At 43.3% G+C, this 18228-nt stretch overlaps 1 protein-coding gene across 2 annotated transcripts in view; it reads right to left on the reverse strand.

Annotated features, from left to right (window-relative positions):
* The window catches only part of STAM2 (signal transducing adaptor molecule 2), a 112486-nt gene extending 98164 nt beyond the window's left edge, over window positions 1–14322 (reverse strand). Inside the window, exon 1 of one of the 2 annotated variants that reach the window (XM_029605498.1) lies at window positions 14127–14322. Coding sequence is in view for 1 of the 2 variants with exons in the window: in XM_029605497.1 (XP_029461357.1) it covers window positions 13876–13915 (40 nt within the window). In the remaining variant the exon portion in view is untranslated. Of the gene's footprint in view, window positions 1–13875; window positions 14102–14126 lie in introns of those variants that run through there. The other variant, XM_029605497.1, reaches the window with a different exon arrangement.
* Window positions 14323–18228: the final 3906 nt, after the last annotated feature.

Raw genomic sequence — 18228 nt, forward strand, 5'->3', positions numbered from 1 at the left:
GTCATAGGAAGTTATAGCAGCAACATGGGTAAAAAAACAGTGCCAAAAGAGATGTAGTGTCCTTCATTTTCATTTTAAACTGATTTTCAAGTCCCAGATTTTTCCAGAAGTAACAATTGATACAAACCAATTTTCACTCTAATTTTAGCCTGATTATAGACAGATTTAGCGATGTAGATGCAGCATTTCAAGTCCTCCCAGCACTGCTGAAAGTCAGTGTGGGCAAAGCATGTGCTCTGAATTAGGTTCCACCAGCCAACGGAGCTTGCCCTTCAGTGCTGTTGGTAATGTGTTTCAAGCCCCGACTCTCATCCCCCACCTCGCAAAGCACGTGTTGTCTGGTGCCACCGAGGCGGTATTTGAAGCAGACTCCCCCACCCCAGATCCCTCACAAGAAGCACTGCCTGGGCCCCCAGCAAAACCAAAAGTACAGTGCATGGGAATCACACAAGCATGCTACCAAAAAGAGGGAGGAGGAACCTGGAGCCACCACCACCGGTAAGGATGAATACTGGGGGGCGGGCAGAGAGTGGAATGCTGCTGCATGCGGAAGTGAAAGAATCTGCTTAATACTGTTTTATCTTTCTGGCTTCTGCCAACAAAACCCTGATAAATTCCCAAGAAAAATTATAAACCAAAAATGAAGGCCCCTAATTATATGCAATTCTACTACAGACCACATCTCATGACATCAACACTGGATTTCAAGCTCTAGTTTGTGTCTAAACTACAAAACAATTCCAACAACTATGGAGTCTTGTCAAAGAAATGCTCATCCAATTGTGATACTAGTATCAAAAAGTCTTTACAAGCAGAAAAAGTGCAAACATTTTTATAAAATGCAGAATGAGGACAAGCCTGATGGCTCAGTGAAAGTGCATGCAAAAGGACCTAGGTCTCATTCTCAGGCCAGAACTCTTTTACCAAAGACTGGCCAGAGAAGAAAATGTTCGGTCTTTGGAAGGTGTCTTAGCCATGGTACAACAGTAATACCTAGTGGCCAGACTTAGGGTACACATTCGTTAAGCTTTACAGGGAACCATGGTTTATGGGTCCTGGCCAAGGACTGTCACTATGATGGGTATGTCGAGTTGGGAGGAGATATAAAAATGGAGGTAATTGCCCCATACTTGTGTATGAAAGCTCATAGTTCGGTAGCCCAAAACAGACTGGAAATAACTGAGCTAGAAGCCTAAAGGAGGATGGGAGGAGGCAGAAGAAAACAGGCCAACACTTTATTGTCCACATCATCGTGTTTATCTTAAAGACCAACTACAAAATAAAAACAAAAAAAATAGTATTCAAAGTCAGGTGGCATCATGTAAAACCAGCACTCTTGCTGAGATTTCAGATGTCCAGCTTCTGATGGATAAATGCACATTGGATTAGGAGCTATAGCTGTAATCCTTGTACCTGTATGAGAGTCTAATACGGTGACCTTACCATTTTCAAATGGTTTTTGGTGCTAACAGCACAACAGAATTTTCTTTTTTCTTCTAAACTAGAAAACAAATAAAACACTTAGTAACATACCATTTAAAAAAAAAAAAAAAAAAAAAAAGGAATAAAAGCAAGTTTGTGTACCGTAAAAGGTGTTTCCATAGATAGCAGGATGAATTAGCCATGCTATCATGGGAACTGTCAATCAGGCCCGGGAGGCGGAGCTTCAAAGTAGGTTTCAGATGTTTGGCTCTGAGGCTGCGCGTGAGTTCCAGAGCAGGAAAACCAGAATCTCCTCAGACTGTAAGAAAGCAAGCTTAAGAAGGATATAGAGTGATGTTGACTGTACAGGAAGGTGGGTGGGTCAGCATTAATTCATCCTGATATCTACGGAAACACCGATTACTGTAAGCAAGCTTGCTTTTCCCCCCGTCGATAGCAGGGCTGAATAAGATATGCTGTCAAGGGAGTCCTAAACTCCCAATCACGCCATAGTTTGTAGTTGTATTAGTCCTGTAAGCATGATCCTGCTCAGGTGGCAGTCGACCGTGTATTTAGTGAATCTAGAATGGCCCGTCCCAACGTAGCATCTTCAGCCGTGTGTTGGTCCAGGCAGTAGTGGGACGTGAATGTATGAAGGGATGACCATGTAGCCGCTTTGCATATGTCCAATGGTTGAACATGTCAGTTGAATGTCGGTATAAAAAAGTTCTAAATAAATAAATAAAATAAGTGGCCACTGCTCTTACTTGGTGAGCGCCTTGGGTGGAGCAGAGAGGGTGACATTCCACTTCTGATGGCAAAACTGGATGCATTGAGCAATCCAGCTGGAAATAGTCCATTTTGCCACTGGCAATCCAGAGGCAATTGGATTGAAAGAGACGAACAACTGTGAGGCTCTCTTGATGGTGAAGCGGTCCGTTGCTTGTAACAGGCCAATGCTCTCTTGCAGTCTAGCGTGTATAAGAGCCGCTCTCGGTCATTATGGTGTGGTTTTGGACAGAAAATGGGTAGTTCTATTGTCTGATGCAGGTGAAATTGTGAGACCACCTTTGGTAAGAAGGATGGATGTGTCCTAAGGATGACCTTGTGATGGCAGAATTGAAGGTACGAGCTATAGTGAACTAAAGCCTGCAACTCACTGACTGTGCGCTGACGTTACTGCTACCAAGATGACGACTTTCCACGTTAGGTATTTAAGGTGAGCAGAGTCCAAGGGCTTGAATGGAAACAACATTAGTTGTTCCAAGACCACGTTCAGATCCCACACTAGTGAAGGTTTGGAGACAGGAGACCTTAATTGTGTTAGACCCCTGATGAAATGAGATATCGTTGGATGTACGGATATTGGCTGACCTTGATGTGGTCTGTGGAACGCCGCAATGGCACTGAGATGAACCCTAACTGATGACGTGGCTAGGCCTGCCACGTATAGTTTGTGAAGGTAGTCTAATAAGCGTTCAGGGGAACAAAGTAATGAATCCAGGCCCCTGGATCTGCACCAAAATCGGCGTACTTTTTCCATTTGAAGGAGTAATTCCTTCTGGTCGTGTGAGGTACACTTCTTGTACCTCACACGACAGCCCTTGTTCCGCTAGGAGGACCCGTTCAATCTCCACACTGTGAGGTGGAGGGAGGAATGCATCGGGTGAAAGAGGGTTCCTTCTTCTTGAGACAGGAAATTCTCTTGGTCGGGCAGTCGGATTGGGTTGTCTATGGAGAGCTGCAGGAGGTGTGTGTACCACGATTGCCTTGGCCATGCGGGCTCAATGAGAATGAGTTGTGCTCGGTCCCGCATGCACTTCTAAATTGTTCTGGTTATCAGTGGAATTGGGGGAAACGCATATAGCAGTTTTTCCGTCCAAGGAATGAGGAAAGCGTCCTGTGCTGTCCTTTGGTTGCTGGGCCAAATTGAACAGAAGCGCGTGACTTTCCTGTTGAATTCCGTAGTGAAGAGATCTAGGGTCGGAACTCCCCATGTCGCAAAAATCCTTTGCGTCACTCGTGGATGAAGCGACCATTTGTGGGGATGAAATATCCGACTCAATTTGTCTGCCCGAATGTTGGCCACTCCGGGTAGATATGTTGCCTGTAGTTGAATGGAATGACGGGCTGCCCATTCTAGAATGATGATCGCTTCCCTGCAAAAGGTTCAAAGAACCGGACCCTCCTTGTTTCTTTATATAGAACATGGCCACTTTATTGTCCGTGTAGACCATGACTCGTCGGCCCCGTAGGTGGGAGACAAAGGTCTACAATGTGTATCGAATTGCTCTGAGTTCTAGCAGATTGATTTGGAAATGTTATTCGGTCAAGGACCACAGGCCTTGTGTCTCCAGGTGGTCGAGGTGTGCACCCCATCCCTTGCGGGAGAGGTGTCTGTGGTTAGTACTGCATTGTCTGGAAAGAGGTTGAACGGGGCGCCTTTGTTGAGCGTGGTCTTGTTCAGCCACCAATATATGCCCTTCCACATCTCTTAGGTTAAGGATAACTTCCATGTTAACAGTTGAGAGTGCTGACTCCACTGCCACTTTAGACCCCACTGTAGACGGCGCATGTGTAGTTTGGTAGTTGGTACAGTATGAATAGCTGCGGCCATGTGGCCTAAAACTGTCAGAACCTGACGTGCTGACGGTGATTGAGTGATTTGAAGTGACTGTAGAAGCTGTCATATAATGACTTCCCTCTCTTCTGGGAGAAAAGCTCTGTTCCTGGTCGTGTCCAGTCGAGCTCCTATGAATTGTATCAGTTGTGTGGATGTGAGGTTGGATTTCTCGTAGTTTATGATCAGACCCAAATTGTTCACACAACCGATAGTGTCCTGCAGATGAACACGTAACGTTTCCGGGTTGGAGGCTACTATGAGCCAATCGTCCAGGTTTGGAAATATTTTGATACCCTTCTGTCGAAGGAATGCCAACACCACCGCCATGCACTTTGTACTGGGTGCCGCTGAAAGTCCGAACGGCAGAACTTTGTATTGGTAGTGTTGTGCCTTGAACTGGAAGGATAGGTAATGCCAGTAAGACTGGTGTATTGGAATATGTGTATATGCATCCTTCAGATCTATGGAACACATCCAATCGTTGTGCTGCAGCAGAGGGAGAATGGATTTGAGGGACATCTTGAATTTTTGACTAGATATTTGTTCAGCTCTCAAAGATCCAGGAAGGCGCGTAAATTGCCCGACTTCTTGGGAATTAGGAAATATAGAGAGTAGAACCCCGTAGTTTGGGAAGAGGGGGAGACGAGATGTATCGCCCGTTGTCGTAATAGGGATGATATTTCTACCCCCAATTGGTCCTGATTCGATGTTCTCCCCTTGGTGAATATCGACGGGAGTGGAGGCCATGTTATAAATTGAAGTTGGTAACAGTATTGGACTATATCTAGAACCCACTGATTGGTAATTATCTTTTCCCACTCCTGGATATATGATGTGATTCTTCCCGTGGTCAACTGTGGCGATGGTGGTGGCTGAGCGACTCCTAAAAAGAGGAAGGAGTTTTGGGGGCAGAAGCAGGTGGTTGGCTCCGAGTTCTCTGAGCTCGAGGCTGGCCCCTTCGGTTTTGTATCTGTTGCTGTGGTACCCTTTCCAGCAGTTGGTATGGTTGTGGCCTATAAAATGCATACGGCGTTATGGTTGATGGTGGAATGATTGTCGACAAGATGAAGCATAACATCTGGAGGATGTAGAATAGGATTGAGGATGCATCAGTGATTGTACTGCAACCGATTGCTCCTTCAGCTGAGCCACTGTCTCCTGGAAGCGGCTTCCGAAAAGACTGTCCCCCTTACAAGGCAAGTACACCAGTTTACCGTGCACATCCTCCCTTATGGCACTGGCTCTCAGCCATGCCATCCAATGTGCCGCAATTGCAGAGGCCGATGCTCATGATAAGGTCTCGAAAGCCTCATATACGGTACGCAACAAGTGGCGAATTCCCTCTTCCATATCTAAGATAGGTTGAGGAAGGGAAGTAGACAGATCAGGTGCTGGTTAGCCTGACTTCAGTGCCAAGAAAAATAGTGGAAAGTGTTCTAAACATCAAAGTCACAGAACATATAGAAACACATGGTTTAATAGAACAAAGTCAGCATGGCTTTACCCAAGGCAAGTCTTGCCTCACAAATCTGCTTCATTTTTTGAAGGAGTTAATAAACATGTGGATAAAGGTGAACCGGTAGGTGTAGTGTACTTGGATTTTCAGAAGGCATTTGACAAAGTTCCTCATGAGAGGCTTTTGGGAAAAGCAAAAATGTCATGGGATAGGTGGCGATGTCCTTTCGTGGATTACAAATTGGCTAAAAGACAGGAAACAGAGTAGGATTAAATGGACAATTTACTCAGTGGAAGGGAGTGGGCAGTGGAATGCCTCAGGGATCTGTATTGGGACCCTTACTTTTCAATATATTTATAAATGATCTGGAAAGAAATACGACGAGTGAGATAATCAAATTTGCAGATGATACAAAATTGTTCAGAGTAGTTAAATCACAAGCAGATTGTGATAAATTGCAGGAAGACCTTGTGAGACTGGAAAATTGGGCACCCAAATGGCAGATGAAATTTAATGTAGATAAGTGCAAGGTGATGCATATAGGGAAAAATAACCCATGCTATAGTTACACAATGTTAGGTTCCATATTAGGTGCTACAACCCAAGAAAGAGATCTAGGCATCTTAGTGGATAACACATTGAATCATCTGTTCAGTGTGCTGCAGCAGTCAAAAAAGAAAACAGAACGTTGGGAATTATTAGAAAGGGAATGGTGAATAAAACGGAAAATGTCATAATGCCTCTGTATTGCTCCATGGTGAGACCGCACCTTGAATACTGTGTACAATTCTGGTCACCACATCTCAAAAAAGATAATTGCGATGGAGAAGTTACAGAGAAGGGCTATCAAAATAATAAGGGGAATGGAACAGCTCCCCTATGAGGAAAGACTAAAGAGGTTAGGACTTTTCAGCTTTGAGAAGAGACTGCTGAGAGGGGATATGATAGAGGTGTTTAAAATCATGAGAGGTCTAGAACGGGTAGATGTGAATCGGTTTTTTACTCTTTCGGATAATAGAAAGACTAGGGGGCACTCCATGAAGTTAGCATGTGGCACATTTAAATCTAATCGGAGAAAGTTCTTTTTCACTCAACGCACAATTAAACTCTGGAATTTGTTGCCAGAGGATGTGGTTAGTGCAGTTAGTATAGCTGTATTTAAAAAAGGATTGGATAAGTTCTTGGAGGAGAAGTCCATTACCTGCTATTAATTGAGTTGACTTAGAACTGCTATTACTAGCAATGGTAACATGGAATAGACTTAGTTTTTGGGTACTTGCCAGGTTCTTATGGCCTGGATTGGCCACTGTTGGAAACAGGATGCTGGGCTTGATGGACCCTTGGTCTGACCCAGTATGGCATGTTCTTATGGTGTTTGAGCATTTGCAAACATTCATGCAGCTACTGCACTATGTAGAACTGACGACGATTAATTCTTGCATTTAACATAGTTGCTTGAAAAGAACGGCGTGCAAACTCATCCAAGTAGCAATGTTCCTTCCCTGGAGGAGTGGCGGAGTGCAGTCGAGTCTTTTTTGCTCTGTGCATTTCTGATTCTACAACAATGGACGTGTATGGTAACTGATTCACTGAATAGTAGGCAGACTGCTTCATTTTAAACTTGAGATCTGTCTTTTAGGAGACCGCTGGAATCGTATATGGAGTCTCCCATGACTCCTCCAACACACAGTCCAAGACTATGAGCGGGAAGAGACAAGGGCTCCAATGGAAGATGAAAGATCTTTAAGAGATTCAATGTTTCTGCCCTAGGATCCGGAAGTTTTTACACTTCAAGATTAAGAACGGACCCGAGTTTCTCCAAAAATTTCAGTTATGTCAAATCCTCCGGCGGAGAGTAGTGTTCCGAAGGCTCATCTGGAGTGTCCGAAGGATATCCCGTGGACGTTTCTGGAGAAGTTAGGGTAAGTGGTCGTTGACTGATCTCTCAGGTTTCCCACTGCTGCATCGGCGGAGGGGAATGCAGGCCGGTTACCGGAGATAGCGGTCTATCAGGAGATGGAACCCGCGTGGGTTCTGGCAATGGAACTACTGTGCTCAGGGATGAGGAAGTCAGATCAAAGGTGGATAAATCCTGATACAGCCTCAGAAAGCTGTGTAAACACTTCTCGGGTTTGAGGAGGCATGATCTTCTTCTTCTCCGACTTAGATTTGCCTTGCGGTGGCAGTGCTGCCGACAAGATATCTGCGTCAGGTGCTGGACGCTGACATTTTTGATATAGTAGCTCTCCCGTTGCTTCTTGTTTCCTTGTCAATGGTTCCTGTAAGGTATAAGCAGAGGCACAGTGCCTAGAAGTGGAAGACAAATCCGAATAAACTTGTACAGAGGAAGTTGACGACGCAGATGAGTGAGAAGCTACCCTCACCCACTCAGCATCAGATCCCTCCACGGAGTCATGTTCAGACGAGGATGCATACCCTGCAGAGTGTTGAGGACTCCACTGTGGACGAGTCGATTGTGTGAACTTACCTACGGTGGATTGTAGGGGTTCCTGCATAGAAGAACTTTGATGGGATGTCGTCTTTCTCCGTTTGGCTGCTTGTGGATCTGATTGCGCCGACCTTTTTGGTGCCTGTTTCAGCTGTGTCGATGAGCACGCCGATGTCAGTGATCTCTGCTTCGAAGACCTCTTGGATTGCGTCGCAGATGGCTGACGGCGCCTCGGGTCGGGTTCCAAGTGCTTCGGCACCGATGCTTTTGGCGTCGGGTCTTGCTTCGGGTGCGATGATTTTGAAGTCGACACAAGCGCTGCCGGCACCGGCTCCGCCTATGTCAATGCCGACTCTTGTTGCATTGAGTCGGAGAGGTGATGGCGCAACGCTTCATGCATCGGTTTCTTTGTCTTGGTATGGGCCTTTTTGTGCGTCGAGGGAGTCTGATCCCCACTGCTTGACAATGCATGAACGCTCAGATATTGACGCTCTGACGCATCTACCCGCTCTTTACTACCGGTGCCGTGTTTCTTAATCTTTCAGGCGGTCAGCTCCAATGACGCTGCTCTATGCACCTGTAAGGGCATTGATTTCACAAGCCCCGGGGAAGAGTGAGGGCATACAATCCTGCCACCGCTGCTCTCAAAGCCTGTATTCTTATCAGCTCTTTGCCTGCGGGCTCTCGGGGACATCCTTCCGCAGTGCTGACAGGATTCCTGCCTGTGGTCTAGACCCAGACACCGGTAACATTGTTCGTGTCCATCTGTTATGGACATTATTTTCCCGCAGGAGCAGGGTTTAAAACCAGAAGGCCTTGGCATAATCTTTTACCCACAAAAAATGAAGAAACGCTGAGAAAAAACACAGACAAAATTTTCAAGTCTGAGGAGACTTAAGCTCTGCGTGCGTTCCCGCATGTGGAAAAAAACAGACTGAGGAGATTCTGGTTTTCCTGCACGGGAACTCACGCGCAGCCTCAGAGCCAAACATCTGAAACCTACTTTGAAGCTCAGCCTCCCGGGTCTGATTGACAGTTCCCATGACAGCATGGCTAATTCAGCCCTGCTATCGACGGGGAAAAAATATTTCTTGAACAAAAATACTCTGGACAGTAATTGACAAGTCACAACTAAATGCGTCTTCACATAATAAAGCCTCTTGGCACAGATGATATGTCACAAAAAAAAAAAAATATGACAAACCAACTACAGAAAGATCCATTGGTCTGGGCTCAGTCATCCCTAAATTATCAAATTCGTGAAATCCAACCCTATCAAGTAAATTTGAATTTAGACACCACAAGCACTACTAAATCACCGCAAAGTACTTAGCTTAGTTGAAAACTTCTTTTGTTTCCAACTAAGCTAAGTACTTTGCAGCGGCGGCGGTGGCCATTTATGGAAGAAGCCTAGTTGGCTCTATATAGATGCAGGAGTGGCGGGTAGCCATGAAATTAAATATTAAATTAGGTGAATTGACACACATTTGAGCACAACAAAAATTAATACACGGGAGGTCGGATGGTGAGTTTATGATTCAAAATAAAAAGGTTTTGACCTGGATGGTTTTACCTTTGAAATATATGAAACCACCACCTTCATCCTAAAAAAAATTTTTTCTAAAGTTTGTGATTTAGTAGTGCTTGTGGTGTCTAAATTCAAATTTACTTGATAGGATTGGGTTTCACGAATTTGATGACAAAAAGAAATTATATGCATGGAGCTCGAAGTTTAACTGTATCTAGCAAACTGCAGTACCAATACCAAGCAAAAATGAAATTTATTTATTTATTTATTTTATTTATTAACTTTTATTTACCGACATTCGTGCAGCACATCATGCCGGTTTACAAAGAACTCAGGTGGGTGATACAATAAAACAATAAAACAAAAACAATGTACAAAGAATAAAACAAAAGTAAAACCATAACGATGTAACCTTGGAACAAAATACTATTCCTTACAATAAGGACACATTAACCAATTGGAAATAGTCCAATTAAATGCGATATGCCCAAAAGAGATTACACTACCTAAAATAAAAATTGTTTAGTTTATAATCTTCCTTTTCAAACCATTTGCATACCACAGCAAGTGGGCATGAAGAATTGACTGACAAATGGTACAAAGTTCATGAGGAAGTATTACAAACCCTTAATTGCAGTGGCCTATGTACAGTATAGCACAATACTACAAGACACATTTATCTTTTTCTGTGATCTTGAGAAAATACAAGCCACGGCAGACTCAAAAGACATTTCAAAATCTCAAGTAAGACCCATATATTTATTCTCTGGAAGGTAAAAGAGACAGGGGAGATATGATACAGACCTTCAAATACTTGAAAGAAATTAATGATGAACAAAAATTAAATCTGTGTCCATGGAAAGGAAGCTGTGAAACTTGAGTCACAATATGAAACTCCAAGGAGGAAGACGCAGGAACAATGTCAGAAAATATTTCTCAAGGAAAAGATGGTGGATGCATGGAATGCCCTTCCCCAAAGAGGTGGTGAAGACAAAAACAGTAATGGGACAAACACAGAAGATCTCTGCTAGTTAGAGAATGGAAATAAAGAAATGGGGTAACTTTCCGTTACATTATGACTTAGGGGTAGCCTGCATGGAGCTGCAGCTGCTACTACTCAAAAAAAACACAATGGTTTTTAAAAAGTTTGCTAGGCAAACTTGATTCACCTTTTTGGTCTTTATCTGCCATCATTCACTAAGTTACTCACATAAATATTTCTCAATTTTAAGCACAATAACTACAAAATAAGTATGGGCTAAAAAAAAAATCTAATGTAAAGACTAAAATGTGATTGTTACAGGTGTGTGCAAGTAAATATACACATTTTACACAGACATACATACATTCATACAGATTAAGGACCTCGCTGTACCAAATACATCACAATCGTCAGACGTTTTCTATTGCCCAAGATCTTGCTCCACACTTTATAATAAGCCATAGAGCCACTAAGACTAGTGAGGCTGTTGTGCAAAATAGTTGACCTTCCCATGTTTGTCAATGGTAAGATTATAACCATGGCTACACCATGTAGGTTACCCCAGCCTTCTTAAAAACCTGAAGCAGTTACCATGGCCACTTCCATATAGTAATACTAAAAAGTACATTTTGGCATAACTGTGGTATTTAATAAAAGATGACCTTTGTTAGTCTGGCACAGTGGGGATTAAGTCAAAAACAGAAATAGAAAATGGTTGCCACAATGGGCAGCTAGCAATGTCATCAGCAAGGGCCGAGAATCATCTCCAGAAGCACAGGAAGAAAGAGAACCCTCTGATGAGTAATAGGATTTCTGAATCACAGAGTATTGAACGATTGAAAACGGAATGAACTTCTACCCACCGAGATGCCAGTAATTCACTTGGCAAAACTCAGGGATGATTTTGCAGAAGCCTGGCAGGAAAGATTTAAGAGATGAGAGAAAGAAAAAAAATAGGTCAGCTTGTTGTTGGCTTTTATCCCTCTACAGATCTGCAACACTCCTAGCTGCCTGAATCCTGTCAAAGAAGTTTTTTTAACACTTCATTTTATGACTTCCATTTCAGATTTAATCTCAGTCAACAATTTTATAGGAAAAAGAAGTTGTAGAAACAAAAATCAAACTTCTTGTTCAGTCCAAAAACTATACAAAACTAGTTTAAACATTCAGTCATTTAAACCTTTTGGTTATTAGTTTACTATGTTATGGATATATTTTTTTAAGTCTTTGCGTTATGCTGCTTGTTTTATGTTGTACTGTAATGTTTTTACCTTATTTGTATTGTTTGTAAACTGTCAAGGATAATTTACATTAGGATCAGCAGAATAGAAATGTTCTTAAATATGTATTTTTTATTTAGGTGTTTTATATACTGTTGTTCCAAAAGAAGATCACAAGTTTACAGTATCAGCATTCATATTCATGGTCTATGATCATATGTTTTGTATCAACATTCACCTTGTAATTCAACACCATAGCAAGTACATATTCAGTCATACATATTCTAGGATATCAAAATAATTTAGTTCATATTAATACTTTTTCTAGGTCAACAGTAAATACAAATTCTACTTGCAATACCCATTACATCATTCGATATATATTGCTTGCTCGACCAGCATTATCTCTAGTACTGTCATTGCAATTATCAGCATATTGGCATTTTACGATAAATCAAACACCCTTCTAAAGAGCCATGTTTTCAGTTCACGCTTGAAACTCTTTCCATTATCTAACGTAATGGCTCTGGAAGTAAGTTCCACAGCTTGGGGCCTGCTATTGAAAACATTTGGTCTCTTATTTGCATTTGGTGTGTGTTCCAAGTGGAGGCTATCATTAGAAGTCCTTTGTTTTGTGATCTAAGTCTCTGGTGTGTAGGGTTGAAGTGTCACTCCTAATAAGCATGGATCGATACTGAAAATTAGGGATAACACTTTATAATGAATTCTGGATTGTACAGGAAGCCAGTGCAGGGCAATCAAGGCGGGAGTGATGTGTTCAAATTTCCTTGTCCCTAAGAAGAGTCTTGCGGATGCATTTTGAAGTAACCGTAGTGGTTTTAGTAGACTTGAGGGGAAGCCTAGTAAAAGGGAGCTGCAGTAGTCTGTCTGAAAATGTGTTTATAAGACAGTGCGGAATATAAAATATATTTGTATTTTTTAAATTCCAAAGTATGTCAGCACATCCCACAGTAGTATACTCAAGGTCTTCCCCTCCAGAGGAGGTACTTTTACCTTTCAGCATTATGGATAAAAAGACAGAAATTATTTTTTTTAAACACAATTAGTGACTAAACTAAATGCCAAGAATTAATTTTTCTATTTAAATGGCAGTACTTATCCAAAATATTTTTTTGGTCAAAAAAGTTTTGGGGGTTTTTTTTCTTTTTTCCCCAAACCACTTTAGAACACTATTCTATCATACATATTTAGAGATACACATTGTAATCAAGACTGACAATCACACCATAAAACCTCACCCAATATTCAAATATAACAAGACATCCAAAGTGTTCCTGAATGCAATTTTCTGATATGAGATTGCAACCAAGCGGCCTATACCCATTTGCTAATGCCCAAATTATTTGGTATAGGTTTCAATCAGCTTGGAGATAAGGAGAAAGGTAATTTCTGAAAAACTAATCCAATAAAAATGATACCACTTGTTTTTGTCCACTTAACTATATGGAATTAAACAGCACCTGTATTAGCACTGGAAGTAAGGCTAATACGACCATTTCAAATGCATGTATCTTTACAAATGCACACATAACATTCTAGCACTTGCCACAAAAAAATATAAATTTAACTCTATGGAGAAATAAAAAATCTCTCCAATTGTTTGTGGCTTTTCCTTGAGGTGTCCAAGTGCATTCCTATGATAACAGACTAGGCAGTACTAAAGTCAAGATAACCGTGGGCCCATTACTACTGCACTCTGTGGAAAAAGTATTATCCAGATTTCATAAAAACAGTATTTTCGCACTGGTTATGACATTTCAAATTGAAATAAGTGAAAACTGATCAGGGTCATGAATAAAACATCTTTTATTCTGCATTTTAAGTAGCAGCTTGTTTCAAATAATCTAGTCATATAATTATTTCAGTCTTCTGACCCACATTAACTATGATCATAAACTATACAAAATATATTATGTTTTTAATTTCCCCTTCACGTTACCCTTTCTCCTTGGACTGATGAGACTGAGAAATGACAGGCACAGCACAGTACGAAGAGCAGAGGGAAGGTCGGGGGCAGATCCGTATCCCCGCACACAGCCCGACAATGTCTCCCCGCTAGGAACACACAAACCCTTCCTCCTCCACCCCGCGCATATTCAGGGGGGGGATGATCTCGGGTGCTCTGCTGAAGAAACCGCCGCTGCTAGAGGCCCACCCTCCGCTTATACACTCACCCACATCCTGCTCGAAAGGGTTGGGAGTGAAGAGCGGCATCGCGCTCTGCTATTATTATTAGCGGCAGCGACCGCGGGCTCCAAATACGAGAACTTCCTACGACGGAGGGCAGAAGCGCAACGCCGATTTTCACTCTGCTCGCTCAAAGTCTCTCAGCTGAACCGCTTCGCCACTTCCTCCTCCTGCCAACTTTCGCCACTGCTACTTCCGCAATGAGCGACTGCCCGCCGCCCGCCTGACCCAATGTCACCTCAAAAGGAGCCGTCACGGCAAGCCCCTTAAGGACGCCACTGTTTTCGACCATTCAAAGTACCGCAACTTGCGCAGTAAAGCTCAGGCTGGCAATTCATTTTCTGAAGGGTACGACTCAGGCTATACACTAGACACCACGGACAGCCTTTGCTTCTGAGCCGGGCAACAGCCGATCACGAAGGGTCCTCGGAAGTAGGACGCTCTGAAGGCGCGTGACCGTGTTTGGCTGTACACCTACGTCACGAGGACGCCAAAGAAGAAGCGCGAGTGGTTACGTCATCACTGTTTGGGAAATTTAAAGGCGTTGCATGAGTGACGTCATGTCTGGTTAGTTTGTGTGTCAGGGTTGGAGAAGTTGAAGTTTTCCTTCCTTCCTTACACAAGGTATGGAAGGTGGATCCAAATGAACGAAAGAGCATAAACACTGGTAAGTTAGATTTAAAGCATTAATAAGGCAAGTCAAAAATATTTTTTTTTAAGTTTGCGGAAGAGGCAAAAATTTTTAAAAAATTCTCAAGTATATTTAAAGGAAAAAACCTGTGAGAGAGTCGTTTGGACGCCTAGATGATCAAAGGGTAAAAGGGATTTGCAGGGAAGACGAGGCCATAGTAAAACAACTAAATGATTCCTTGTGTGACAACAGACTCCCCCCTCCCCCATGGTTGACCACTAGATGTCGCTGACCCTATATAGAACACACTATTCATCCCCTCAGTCACTCCCACCTGGAGGGCTATGGTTGGGTGCCTCAACTCTATTTAGTCCAGCCATTTTAAGACACTTTCAGGAAGTTTTGGAATAGTAAGGATGTTTGTTCGAGTAGGAGTTCTCTGTCTCATGTCTTCAAATTTTTACTTCTAATTTATGTGAAAGAAAAGGAGTAAAGAAGTTCCCATTTAGGGGTCAGCCTTCCGTTGACTCGTCTACATATCTTTAAAGATTGTTTGGACTCTTTTAAGCTCATTTTTTTTTAGCTTTCCCTGTGAGAGCCCATCCCCCTTATTGGGGTGACCCAGTATTCAAGGCTGGAAGTGGGGTAAGAAGACCTGCTTGTGCTATGTCTCCTAACGAGCATGCACAGTGACAGTAACCTGCTGCAGAGGAAGCATATTTTTGCATTAATTGTTTTGAGCTATCTCTTATGTTGGAGACACAGAATTTTTATTCTGTCTTTCCTGCTAATTGCTTAATTGAGTTCAACTAATAGTTTTCCCACAAGGAGCTGATAACTCAAGGTACCTGGGAGTCAGCAAAGAGGGGAAGACTTTTATCCAGAAAGATACAGAGGTGTTACAAATTACATCTAAAGCAAGAGATCACAGTACAGTGCACTGATAGGAGAAGCAAAGAAGATACAACATAAAGGTAACAAGAAATGTGTTGCTAATTGGGAAGGTTATTTAAAGGTGAGAGAGGTTCCCATCTGGCACTGCCTAAGGTGTGAAAAGAATTCAGGAAAATACAAGAGAGAGTAAAGTACCTGTCAGATGCTGCAAAAGGAGGATTGGAAGAGTATTAAATCTGGGACTGAATTTTGACTGAGAAAGTTTTGTATATTCTGACCACCTCCAGTGGGAAGAGCAAGAAGGAAATAAATTGGGAGGTAAATGAAGATTAAACTAACTTTAACCTGCACAACTGAAGAAAATAAAGAATTGGGAGTAAATACAGAGTTTCCACCAGAAGAAGAGACTTTGCTAGAAGATGTGAAGTCACAAGTTTATTCTGTCTATCTGCTGTCTTATTATTTATTGCTGCTAATTGAATGAAAGACATGTAAATATTATGCAATCATCTAACCAAACTATCAGTAAAGAAGTTGGAAACCACAATTCTTCTGCTGTGTGTGTGTTTATTGGATGCTGAGACTGTATAATTATTGATGCTGGGAACTAAGGACGGAAACAGAGTTGATTGTAAAGAAGCAGGATATAAGAATTATTGTTCGTCCCCACATATTGGAAGTCTTGGACTCAGATTGAAGCTGGTAGGTGTTTCGGAGGTGGACCCTTGGCCTGAGATGGAGGCGGGAGGCGGGGTCGAATGGGAAGCGGAGGCCAACTGGAGCTTCGCCAATACCAGTCCTTGTTCCCCGCAGGTTGAGCCTTTGGGTACCAGGGCCGGCTGGTCTTAGGCGGGCCTCCGTGTGGTTGATCCCAGAGAGAGAGTCCAAGGCAGGGTGCCAGGAAGCAGCGGAGACACAAGGTCCGAATGAGCAAGGTTGAAGACAAGGCCATGTTCCAGAATTCCGGCAGACAGAAGCAGGCGAGCAGATAGCAACAAGTTCAGTCCAGGCTTGTGAGAAGGCAGGTGCTTAAGAAAGGACAAGTCCTAAGGCAGTCAGCTGGAGATAAGATCAGGTTCAAGCTGGAGTCAGGGCAGGCGGCTGAAAACAGGGTCAGGTTCAAGCTGCAGTCAGAGCAGGTTGCTGGAGACAAGGTCAGGTCCAAGCTGAAGTCAAAGCAGGTGGCTGGAGACAAGGTCAGGTACAAGCGAGGGTCAAAGCCAAGGAATCCATCCAAAGGGTAGTGGGAACAGGAAGCTGGAACAGGATCAGGTACTGGAACAGGAACACGAACGCTGGAACAGGATCAGGTACTGGAACTGTTACAAGTCCGGAGGTGGACCCTTGTTCCGAGGAAAGGTTAATGCTACCAAAGAGAGAATCAACCCTCTCTGGTCCCTACCGTCAGAGGGCAAGGCTTAAGGATACGGTAGTAGACTGAAGACTTTGCCCTGGAAGCTCGTGGTTCCCCCAGGAAGAGCCCGTAGGAACCCGGCCGCTGGGACATAGAAGACTCACCGAAAACTGAAGGTAGGTCTGGATGCAGGCGCCTGCTGCAGGTCGTGGATTCTGGATGGCTGGCACCTCCAGCAGGTCATAGACAGTCCAGGAGCGTGAGTCGAAGAATAGTCAAGAGCTGGTCCCAGGGTCGAAGTCCAAAGAAGGGTCATAAGCCAGTCCAGGAGTAAATCAGGAGAAAGGTCTGGAGCCAGTCCAGGGTCAAACCAGGGAAACACCACAACTGGTCTGAAGATCCAAGCCAAGGAAGAAGTCCAAGAAGAATCAGGAGCAGGACGAGGAACGGAACCAGGACATGGAGCACAGGCAACTACCTCACGAGCCTCAATCCCAAGGCAAGGTCTGAGGAGCAGACCTTGCCTTAAATACATGAGCCAGTGGGATCTCTTCAGGAAGGAGCCACGACAACTTCCTGTCGTTGCCCTTTAAATAATATCTTCAGCCGAGCGCGTGGCTCTAGTAAAACAGAGGGGGAGGAGTCAGCCGGCGGCCATGACAGTGCGGCCTGGCCCCGGTCGCGGGATGCCGTAGCCAACGGCCATAACAGGAACACGAACGCTGGAACAGGATCATAAGAACATGCCATACTGGGTCAGACCAAGGGTCCATCAAGCCCAGCATCCTGTTTCCAACAGTGGCCAATCCAGGCCATAAGAACCTGGCAAGTACCCAAAAACGAAGTCTATTCCATGTTACTGTTGCTAGTAATAGCAGTGGCTGTTTTCTAAGTCAACTTAATTAATAGCAGGTAATGGACTTCTCCTCCAAGAACTTATCCAATCCTTTTTTAAACACAGCTACACTAACTTCACTAACCACATCCTCTGGCAACAAATTCCAGAGTTTAATTGTGCGTTTTAAATGTGCTACATGCTAACTTCATGGAGTGCCCCCTAGTCTTTCTATTATCTGAAAGAGTAAATAACCGATTCACATCTAACCGTTCTAGATCTCTCATGATTTTAAACACCTCTATCATATCCCCCCTCAGCCGTCTCTTCTCCAAGCTGAAAAGTCCTAACCTCTTTAGTCTTTCCTCATAGGGGAGCTGTTCCATTCCCTTTATCATTTTGGTCACCCTTCTCTGTACCTTCTCCATCACAATTATATCTTTTTTGAGATGCGGCAACCAGAATTGTACACAGTATTCAAGGTGCGGTCTCACCATGGAGCGATACAGAGGCATTATGACATTTTCCGTTTTATTCACCATTCCCTTTCTAATAATTCCCAACATTCTGTTTGATTTTTTTGACTGCTGCAGCACACTGAACCGATTTCAATGTATTTTCCACTA

This window comes from Rhinatrema bivittatum, chromosome 6 (assembly GCF_901001135.1).
Source record: "Rhinatrema bivittatum chromosome 6, aRhiBiv1.1, whole genome shotgun sequence".
NCBI lineage: Eukaryota > Metazoa > Chordata > Amphibia > Gymnophiona > Rhinatrematidae > Rhinatrema > Rhinatrema bivittatum.